This window comes from Cannabis sativa, chromosome X, assembly GCF_029168945.1.
Source record: "Cannabis sativa cultivar Pink pepper isolate KNU-18-1 chromosome X, ASM2916894v1, whole genome shotgun sequence".
Taxonomy (NCBI): domain Eukaryota; kingdom Viridiplantae; phylum Streptophyta; class Magnoliopsida; order Rosales; family Cannabaceae; genus Cannabis; species Cannabis sativa.
In genome coordinates this window covers 35,795,788-35,807,483 of record NC_083610.1, presented here as the reverse complement: position 1 = coordinate 35,807,483, position 11,696 = coordinate 35,795,788, and the positions used below count along the sequence as shown (strand labels likewise).

General features: G+C 32.1%; 1 protein-coding gene across 1 annotated transcript; it reads left to right on the top strand.

The window, feature by feature from the left end:
• The first annotated feature begins 8,386 nt into the window (after positions 1 to 8,386).
• Positions 8,387 to 9,226, top strand: LOC115710739 (putative invertase inhibitor). The gene has a single exon (XM_030639095.2). The coding sequence runs from the start codon at positions 8,472 to 8,474 to the stop codon at positions 9,093 to 9,095; it is 624 nt and encodes a 207-aa protein (XP_030494955.1). The 5' UTR covers positions 8,387 to 8,471; the 3' UTR covers positions 9,096 to 9,226.
• The last annotated feature ends 2,470 nt before the right edge of the window (positions 9,227 to 11,696 follow it).

Below are 11,696 nucleotides of genomic sequence, written 5' to 3'. Positions count from 1 at the left end.
TCTTGAGATAACTTTAGTTGTTTCTTAAGTGAGTTAAATACTGCCACCCACGAATCCTCAGATAATTGGAGAGTGCTCACACGTGTAACACCACTCAAGGGTCATGATCAAGAAGGCCTGGGGAGATTTGGTATGGCAAGTGACCAATGAAGGAACTTCTTTGATCACTTGGGGGCACATAGGTTATGTTATGGTATACGAGAGCCATATGTTACACGAGCATTCAAATTCTTTTTGCACATTTGTGTAAGTACTCTCATGGTAATAATAACTTTAAGAAAATAAAGATGTTACTCCCAGTAATTGAGTTTTTTAAGACATGGTGTACTGTGTAAATGTTAAACGATCAAGCGGTAACCGATAAAGTAAAATTAAAAAAAATATATAAATATTGGAATTAAAGTTTTATTAAGTTGGAAATAATTTCTAATTTAACTAATTTAAAATTCTAATCGCATTTTACTAAGGCTTATATACATCAAAAGGCCGCATGGGAATGACCAACTAATGTTGCGATATTTTGCACACGCAAGTGTACGTATCGTTACAAGTAGTAAACTCAACAGGAGTGAGGTCGATCCCATAGGGATTGTAGTTAAGTACGTTGAAATTAAACTTTTACTTCTATTTGGTTAAATAAAAATTAAGAAAGAATTAAAAATAATAAAACTAGTAAGAAGCAATTAATTAAGAAAATTGACAGTTAATAAAAACTAGGGCTTCGATTTCAATTGTTTCTATTGATTATGGCCTAATATGATTATTTTCCTAATGTTAATTTCTATGCAATAGCAGGTTTACTTAGGTAATTTAAAGTCTTCTCAGATATATAAATCTCAATTACATGCAAATTTTCTACTCTCGTGATAAATTTAACATGCTACAGACATTAAGCATAAAAACCCTATAAGCTATCTAAACCATATAAGTACTCTCGTTCTATATCGAAATTCAGTTCTATTTTACTATAACATATTTGACACTCACTTCTCAGATCTCACATCAAAATCATAGACAGTTAATTGGAGATCATGCAATTAAAAGTAGTTAAGCACAAATGAAATAGAATACATAGAAATTAGGGGGAAAATAAATCATATTAAAACTATAAAACAATGCTAAACAATCTCCATCTAACCCTAATTAAATGTTTAGCTACTCATGTTTATGAGAGAACAATCACACATATGAACTTTAAGAAAAGAGATGAAAATAGAGAAGAGAAGAATGTTGAAAACCCTTTGAAGAATGCCTCCAATATTACAGTTGATCTCTCCACTTTGCATCTGTATTCTCTCTTTTTTTCTCTTTGAAATTGCTTGCTGAAATCAACTCCCTTCTTCCCTTTATATAGGCATTGAAGGCCTAAAAAGATGGAAAAAATGCACATGTTTAAATTCCCATTCAGATTTTAATTTTTGGGAAACCTAAGACGGGATATTTTTTTTGCTGCGTCGACTGATAGTATTTTGGCCATAACTCTCTTGATATTGCTTAGAATTGGACGATTCAAGATGTTCCGGAAAGATAAAGGAGAGATCTAGAAATTTTATGTTTTGACTTTTTCCAAAATCTAATCATAAGATAGTAGAATTCAGGCTTGAAATTTTAACTTTATTTTCTTGCACAATTTTCTGTATTTTAAATATCATCTTTTTGTGAGATATTTTTCTCTTTTTTCCCATCTTTTTCTCTGATATTTTTCTAATCTTCTTTTATTTTAAATCTGCAAAAATAAAAGGTAACAAGCGTAAAAATGCTCCAAACACGATTAAAACTCAATTAAAAATATACTAAACTTAATCTAAAATTAATACTAAAAATAACCTAACAACTAACACACTAAAGCTAAATACTAAAAACAAAAAAGAAGAATGGACTCAAAAAAGGTCTTGGAGGCCTGTTACATCAATAAGAGTCTCTTCCCTGCCTTCACTCTCCACGGGAGGCGCCTCACCAACAAAAGGAGGGAAGTCACGACGCTTAGGGTTGTAGCCTTCAACTTCTGAAGTTTCTTCGGCAACCGGTTCAACACCATTTACAGTGAAGTAAGTTTCTTTGAAAGATTCTACATCAAAACACTTTTGACACCGCTCGATGAAGTCTAGCACATCATGGCTAGGGAAATCACGCTAGTTGAATGACTGGGACCTACCATTAGCGACCCAGGTTGTATAAATGGCATTAAAACATAAGCCATTGTAGTAGGTGACATCAAGCAGAACCTGATCTTCAAGAGTAGTAACTTTCTTCTCCAAGACCTTGACCTGGTCCCTTTAGTCATTACCCACAACATGTTGCTTCTTCAAAGCATCACGAGAAGACTCTTCAAGATCAGAAGCTTTCTTCCGAGTAGCCACCAAGTTCTTCTTCAAAGTATTTTCCTGAGACCTAGAACCTCTAGCCGCTTCTTCAAGTTTGGTCACCTCACTCTCAAGAGAAGCAACTTGTTCCTTCAAGGCAGTTACCTGGCCTTCAGCAGCAACAACCTAGTCTTTAGCAACTCTAAGCTTCTTAGCTAGCCCCACCCCCTTCTTGTGATCGTTATCCATGGTGTAAGTATAACCAACACAAGCCTAAAAATAAAAGAAACAATGTCAGGTGATAATACATCAAAAGAAAGTTAAGCCAGAAGGAGACAAGATAAAGCACTTACTCCAAAGATGTTGGTGAAGCATCTTTGAGCAATGATATGTAGAGGCTTGGTGCTAACCAACCACTGCAACAGAATGTTCTCAGCCCTAGCACCAATTGAGGCCTCACTATTAGCAAGAAACTAGGAACCTTACTCACGCAATTGCTCCATCAAGTCCAAACTCGAGTTCGGAGCAGCATGTTCAAAAGCATCCAGAGAGAGGTCAAATTAGAGTCTCTCATCCACACCAACAATGTTTGACTTCTCCCTACCAAAGTCATGAGCAGGAAGAGCTGTTGGGTTTTATGCCCTAAATAAAACTCATTACAATCTGATTAGTTATCAATTTAGAAGTGAAGCATGTTTACATGTATGTTACATGTTTATGGTTTAATACATATATTTGATATATGCACAAAATCAGTTAAATCCAGAACATATAGTTATTCACAATTACAGTATCGTCAATACAGTGGAATGTGATTGTGATTATATGATTCAAAAGATTTGGTCCCTGTTCATCAGTGTTTTGGATTTACACTGATGTGATAATCAGCGATGAAGTATACTTACACTTGGAGTAAGTGTTATGTTCTTTCCAGAACATTGGTAAAGTATACTGGTTTCGAATGCATGGAGTATGCATTGGACTGGACCGATATTGAACTTGGTTAAAGATATTGTAAACATACCGTTGTATCTTTCCAAGTCAATGTCAGAAGTTGATCTTAGATTAAGAGAATCTAAATCCTGATATGCTTAGGCTCAATTTCAGGAGTGCTATTCTTGTTCTTTGATTTATTAGTTAAAGCCTGTTTTGAGTCAGGATAATACATATATTTTGGGAACATGATAGCATAACTGAATAGGGAGTGCTAAACATAAATATGGAAATCTATAGCTTCTACTGGTGTATAGAGGTAAAGTGATGATTCCTTTTGAGCTTAGTTGAATAGAAGTAAATGGATGAGCTCTTGTTTCAGTGACTATTTATTAGATCACTAAAACATCATTTACAGGTAACTAAGTGTTCAAATGGGCAAAATACATTGAGGGGTGTAAACGGTAAATTAGTCCCGTCTCGATGTAAATCATCTATATAGAGGATCTCTAAATCACATTAAGATTATAACAATGGTTAAATGAGATAGCATATTGATATCGTGAAACATATGATATGCTCTATATAAGTCTGAGAGTGCAATTCCAAGTTCTAAGAGTGGATTCAACGAGGAATTAATAAGTTAGGGATTTACTTGGTAAATCGGTTCAACTTATTGGAAGCTCAGAATATAGATCCATGGTCCCCATTCTAGTTGAGACTATACTGTTTGTAGGACTCTATAATTGATTTATGATTAATCAATTATAATTCTAAAAGTTAGACTATGTCTAATTTGTGAATTCTCACAGTTTAGGGATGAAATCGTAAATAAGAGGGTTTCTAGGTTTAATTATTAATTATGAGACTTTGCATGTCTGAATTAATAATTAATTTTAAATGGCAATATTATTTAATAATCTATTTTAGTTATTAAATAATTGGTTTTGGCATTTAAATGATTAGAATTGGAAAAATGGCATTTTTGGAGAAATAGAAATAAAATTGAGGAAACTGCAAAATCAATGTGAGGCCCTTTTCACACCATGGCCGGCCACATGATTACCTTTTCCCAATTATTATTTTTCAATTTAATTTGTCATTTAATTGCTAATCAAAGCCTAGCCTAAATAGGAAGGTGGTGAATCACACTAAATAAAGCAGTTATTCTATTACACAGTAAAAGATGAAACTGTTTATTTGGAAAGTTGCGGTCTTCTCTTTTCCTATATATAGCAGCCCCTCTCTTCTCTTTGCATGCATATGTGTTGCTTGAGAAACTTTGCTCTGCAAAGTGTATCACACGAAAATAAGAGAGAAAAATAAAGAGAGATTTCGAAATTCCCTAGTGAGAGAGAAGTGCCCACTCACATCATTCAGTATCTCATCATAGTTTGGAAGACTGTGAAAGATCACATCCAACTGAAGAACTTTCGGGCTCAGATCTTGATTATACTCTGCTACAGACAGGAATAAAGGGTTAGAGATCTGAGTGGAAGGAGACATAAATTCCGCTGCAATCACTGTAAGTTATTCTTAACTTTTATGTGTTTAATTCATCGTTTTAGAAGTTCAATATTAGGTTGTTAAATCAACATACTTGCAATAGATCTAAGATCCTGGATAAATATAATACCAACAAGAGCGACATCAACAATTATACTCCTCTTCTTGACCTTTTTCTTTGAAGCAGCACGGCAGCATGGATGTCTTGAACCACTTCCCTTGTTGGGGGCTCAGCTTCCTTCAGCGTCAAAATCTTCCTCTTCTTGTTTGAACAAGATGCCATGGCAGCCAAGAAGATCATATTTTCAGTTAAAAGTGAAGACCAGAGGTTACTACAACAAAAAGAAATAAGTCAACAAGTTAAGAACACAACATGGAGTGTCAGCAACCTGTTGATTCCTCATCCTTCCTTAGAACAGTCCTAGCGGAGGTAACTTGTCCATCATCCTGGTCTAAGAACATAGATATTCTCCTTGAATATTCCGTGTCATTTTGAATAGAAGTTACTTTTTCTGTCACAATTTGAGACAGAATAACAGTAGCACTCTGAGCATCTTGCTCACTTTGTTCGAGTGGCATTAGGGATGGCAATTATACCGGCGAGTTCGGGTACCCGTCCCTAATGGGGCGGTACGGGGGTTGACTTTCGGGGGCAGGGGCGGGTATGGGTTTAAAGATTCATACCCGAGTTGGAAACGGGGTGGGGACAGGAGAATGGATACACGCCCCGAAGCCGCCCCGATATGATATGTGTATATATTTAAGTTTTAAAATCATAATTACCACAATTAAAATAACTTCATGTTTTAGGCTTTTTATTGATTATACTTTTTTTTACTATACATACTATTCCACTTAAGTTTATTGTTTTACTAAGTTTTTATGATTATTTTTTTTAATTCTCTTTGAGACATCATTTTTTTTTTCAAAAATATATATGTAATGGGTACTCGATGGGAATCCTTCCCTCTTCGGGTAATCCCCGCCCCGCCCCGCCCCCACTTTAATTTAAACAGGTATTGGGGCGGGTATGGAGGTGAATTTAAGAAGCGGGTATGGGGGTGGGGGAGCAATCCCCGCACCCGCCTCACCCCGTTTACATCCCTAAGTGGCATGGTCCAAGATTTGTCAGAGAAGGCTACATCAACATACACTCTCTGGCATGACATAATCAACCCAACATTCCGAAGATTTTTAGTATTAAAGAGGGTTTGACCATCTCTCTCACATGCATCAATTTTAAGCAACATGGTATTAACTCTCCTCTTCATGTTAATAAGAGAAGCATGTCTTTCGAAAGGGCCAGCTTTTTGGAAAGTAATGTGTCTTGACGAAAGAACAAGAATATAGAAAAACTCCTGGTAGTAAATAAAAGCCACAATTACTTTTGGTTATGTGTTCTATGAACGGGCCAAATTGGTGAAAATGGTAGAAGTCTTGATTTCTACAAGTTGGACTCCTTTTCAAGTCCCATAGAAAATTTATCTCGTGAGGAGTTGGGATAGGCCAGTTCCTAAGGCGGTAAAATATAAAAAAGGTGGCTAGAATCCTATAGCCATTAGGATTTATCTAGTAAGGACAAACACTGAATAAGTCAGCAATGGATATAAACCATGGATGCAAGGGCAAGTAAGCACTTCCATTCATATGGATTCTCGACCAAGCACTACAGCAAGTATTCTGGGAACCTTTGGGACCACCATGTCGAGGCTTCCGACTGACATTTTCTGGGCTATAGTAGTCATCTCGAATGGTTTGAGCTTGAAGCCCGGTAAGGGTACTAGACACAAGAGGCCTAAGCTTAAAGGCTCAATCTCTCGAATCATCACTCTCAAAAACAGGTTTGAGAAGCTTAGTTGCCATCACTTTTCCACCATGCGCCTTGTCCAAGTTCTTAGACTTATGCACTGTCGGCTTAGGTCTAATAAAATGAGAAACATGGGGATCATATTCATCAGGTAACCTTCTGCTTCTCTTTACCCTAGCCATCTCAAGTTCAATAATTCAAGTTGCTTACAATTCAAGGAAAGTCAAACTTGGTTGGAAAAAGCCTAAGTAACTTGGAAGAATTTTTCAAAGCACAAGAGGTGTTTTGGATTTTTAAGAGGTTTGGAAAAATTATGTCGAGGGTTTATTGGAGTTTAGGAGTCCTTGGAATAAGATCAACAAAGAAAGAGAAGTTGTAATAGGAGGTTGATGGTAACACTCCGCAAATTATATTTTGTTCATAGAAAAATTTATATAAATTAAACTTACAAAAATAATTTATTTTAGGGTGCGTTTGGAAAGCCACAATGTAATTGAATTTGTGTGTAATTGGTAGTAATTACACAATTTAATATATTTGTCTAAATATGTAATTATATTATAATTGTGTAATTGTAAGTAATTGAGAGATTCCAATTATTCTCTCTAATTCTATGACTTCTATGAGAATTGAGTGTAATTACACTGTGTAATTAAGTTATTCCAAGTATTCTCTCTAATTCTCATGACTTCTATGAGAATTAAGTGTAATTACACTGTGTAATTACTAAAAACGTTTCACTGTAAATATTAATTACTAAACAAATATTATTTTCTTATACTATTTTGCTAGATAAAATATTAAAAATTTACATGTAATTACCACTTAATATCAAATATACATTTTATTTTAAAATATGATATAATTACTAAAATATTGTAATTACAGCTTAATAATTACATAGTTACTTCGCCCTTAAAAGTCATTGTGCTTCAATTTTGTAGGTTCGCTTTTATTGATCGAGTATATATTCAATATATATTTGATGGGTGTGAGTTGTAAGAGCATAATAGTATTTCAATCAAAGTTCAATTTCTATATTTAGACATTCAAATACAATATTAAGTGTATTAAAAAATATATAATATATATAACATATTTAAAATATATATTTAAAAAAATAAAAATAAAAGCAATGCAGAAACTTTTTCATTCACAAAAAAACAATTTCTTTGACTTAAGTATTTCTTATGATGAAATATAATTAATTTAGAAGCTAAGCTTACTCATTATCATTACAAAGGTGGTCCTACAACATTTTTATACTTAATTGAAGGAATTGGTCTTATTACATTTCTTAAATAATTTGATCACGTTTTGTATTTATATGACTACTTATTTATAATAAATTCTATATATATAAATATATATATATTTTTAAAATGAATTAGTATTTTTGTCGCTTAAACTTTAACATGTATTATATTATACTCTCTGAACTTTTTCATTCATTTAAAATATTTTAAATTGTTAGATTTAAAATTTTTTTCATTCAATTTTACTAATTTGATGATTGTTTATGTACTAAATCATGCTGCTCAGACTTTAATATCTTCCAAATCATACCTCATATACCAAATTATGCCCTTTTAACTTTCATTCATACTAAAATTTTCTTACTAAAATTAAATAAAAGTTCTTAAATTAACAATTTTAATAATTCAGGAAATTTTTTTAACGGTCTTAAAATTTCAAGAAACATAATTTAGTACATACTAAATTCGAAAAAAAAAAATTCTAATTACTTTTTTTTAAAGAATAAAATAAGGAAACTTACATAATTACATTATAAAAGAATAAATAATACCCCAAAATACCATCTAAAACTTGTATATATAAAAGCCCCTCATATATCATGAATTATAAGCTAGTACTAATCCAAAGTGCAAACCAATTTTTGTTTTCTTGTTGAATATTTCATCATGAGAACTCATATTTTCCCTCTCCTCACAATATTCCTTCTCTCCCTTTCATCTTCTTCCTCCTCCTCCTCAAATCTCATCAAAGACACCTGCAAAAAGTGTTCCGACACCGACCCAAATATCAGGTACAACTTCTGTACAAGCTCCTTCAATTCCTCCCCCGACAGCAACCAAACCACCGATCTCCGGCAACTGGGTCTGGTCTCGATAAGATTGACAAAAAACAACGTTACTTCTACTCGGCATTTCATCAAACACCTTCTCCACGATGGTAAAAACAAGAAGATGAATAATAATAATAATAATACTATCACCAACACTACTACTAAATTGGATCCTTATGTGAAGGCTTGTTTGAACGATTGTATGGAGCTTTACAGTGATGCGGTGTCGACGATCAAATTGGCTGTGAAAGATTACAAGGCGAAGAGATACGACGACGCCAATATTGGGTTGAGTTCAGTGATCGATGCTTCGACGACGTGTGAAGATGGGTTTAAGGAAAATGATAATTCAAAGAACAAAAGCAAAAACCACGTCGTTTCGCCTTTGACTAAGAGAAACGACAATGCGTTTCAGCTTACTGCAATTTCTCTTTCCATTATAAATATGCTTCGAAATTAATCATATTTTAAAAACAATTTATTTGTGTATTTAATTTATTATATTGTTTTATCATTTTTAGTATGTCTCTGTCTACATAAAAAATTATATATTAAAAGGAATTTAAATTATAATTCATGTAGATTTTACCATTCTAATGAGCACTTAATATAAATAAATAGCTACATTTTTTTTTAAAAAAAAAAAATAGATATGGGGTTGCATATTAGTTTTATTTATTTTTTACTTGTTTATTAGAATTGATAATACTCTCTCTATCTTCTTATTTTTTTTTTAAAAAAACAATTAATTTAATAAATATAACTAGATAAGTTATTAAATATATTTATATTTGCAATATATATATTTTTTTTTTGAAATTAAATTAGGTAGACTGAGTTATGAGGCCATGGTTTTTTTCTTTTAAAAAATATATTTAATTAATTAATTAACTTTATGTAGAGTAATAAATAACTAGAAGCGGAAGTTAATTTCTATTGATGAGCTTTGAAGCTAAATTAGGTCAGAATGAGTACTTTCCAATCAATAAAGGCAATAGTAATGGCATTATTAATTCAGTAATTTATTAGAATATCTTCAAAGAAATTCAGTTGAAGCGTTCAACATTAATTTTTCCTATCCATTTTTTTAATAGTTTGGCACACAATAATAAAATATGAAAAACGCTTTCAAACATGGGAGATTTTCAGCAAACTTATAAACCACTTATTAACTTTTTTTCTTTAAGGGACAACCAACAAAAGTTAATAGATAAAAGCGACAAAATTTCATATGAGTAGAAGAGTTTTTTCATTCCAATAAAACTCATTGTATGTATGTGCAATCGATAGGAATGAAAATCGGGAGGCAAAATGTGAATAAATTAATTTTGAGGAGCACATAACAAATAATTATACACATATAAATTTCATTTTGAAAATAAATACATTTGGAAATTTTGATAAAGTATGTTTAAGGGCTCGTTTGGCACAATTTTTTTAAAAAAAGCTGTGATAAAAATATGTTTGGTAAGCAATCAAAAAATAATTCTTTAAAGAATTTTTGGAGAAGCTACAACTAAAAGCTAAAGTTGCTCCAACCTAATTTTTAGAAAAAACTGTTTTAATTAAAAGATTATAATAATTTTTTTTTTACTAAAACCATATTAACTTTTTTATATATATTAAAAAAAATAAAAACATTTAAAATAATTAATTATAATAAAAAAATAATTATTAAATCTCTTATTTTTTTAAAAAATAATTTATATTTTATTTTAATATTAACAAACAATATCAATCTAGAATTTAATTTTTTTTTACATTTGATAAAACATAATATAAAAATACTATAAACTATTTTTATCAAATGCATATAAATTTATGTTTGAAAAAAATTAAAAATATATTTAAAATAAAATATTATATAAAATAAATTTCTACACATTTGCGATTATAATAAATTAGATTATAACATTATCATTATTATTATAATAGATCTTAACAACTCACATTACTTTAAAATTTATTATTTACCAAACACTCAGTTCAACTTTTTTCCACAGTTTTGCTGCAGCTGCTTTTTCTCACAGCAAAGTTGCACCTGTTTTTTCATAGCACAACTATGTCAAACTAGCCCTAAATGTGTTGCATGATCTCTTAATATGCCACCCTTTTTAAAATTTACACCCTATACTTCTAATTTCCTTTAACCCAAAAATACCCTTAACATTTGAAACAATTTTTTTCTCTTAAACTCTCTAACTCCCTCACCTCTCTCTCTCTCTCTCTCTCTCTCTCTCTCTCTCTCTCTCTCTCTCTCTCTCTCTCTCTCTCTCTCTCTCTCTCTCTCTCTCTCTCTCTCTCTCTCTCTCTCTCTCTCCCACTATGACGAACACACCCACACCCATTACCGTCTCTCTCAATCTCTCAATGTGTAACTCTCTAACTCCACTCGGTTCCTCGCGACATCCTGTGACAACTCACAACAACCCACAACAAGATCCTTGAAGCCCCAAAATCGACAACCCACAACCTACAATTTCCACTATCGTTGTCATGGATAAAAGGACCCGAGCCACCCACCCACAATTCTCACAAATTTTGATAAGTTTTATTATAATTATCATTGAGTGATTTTTTCATTGATTAGGTTTTGAAATGAAATTTTGGGTTAGTTTTGTTGATTATGGTTGAGGTTAAGGAAATTTGTTCGATTTTAAGTTGATTTTTTGTGTTTGGGTAAGCAATTGATGATGTCTGTTCATTTTTCTTAATTTTTCTGCATTTATCGACATTTAGTGATATCGTTAGCTATATATAACGATATCCCCCAATGGTTTATGCATAATACCAATTAGCAACATCTAGCAATATTTGTTGCAACACGTGGCGACACTAGCATTGTTGCTATAACTAATGAGCGATTTTATGCGATATTGTTAATAATGTATGGTGATATTATCTTTAACAGAATATGATTAAGATGTTTAGCTATATCTGGCGATTTGCAACATGTTACGACATTAGGAACATTTTTTTTTTGTATTTGTTGTTATGTACTGACTAGCAACGTTTAACGATATTTGTGGCGACATACTATAATATCACCTCTAACAAACTA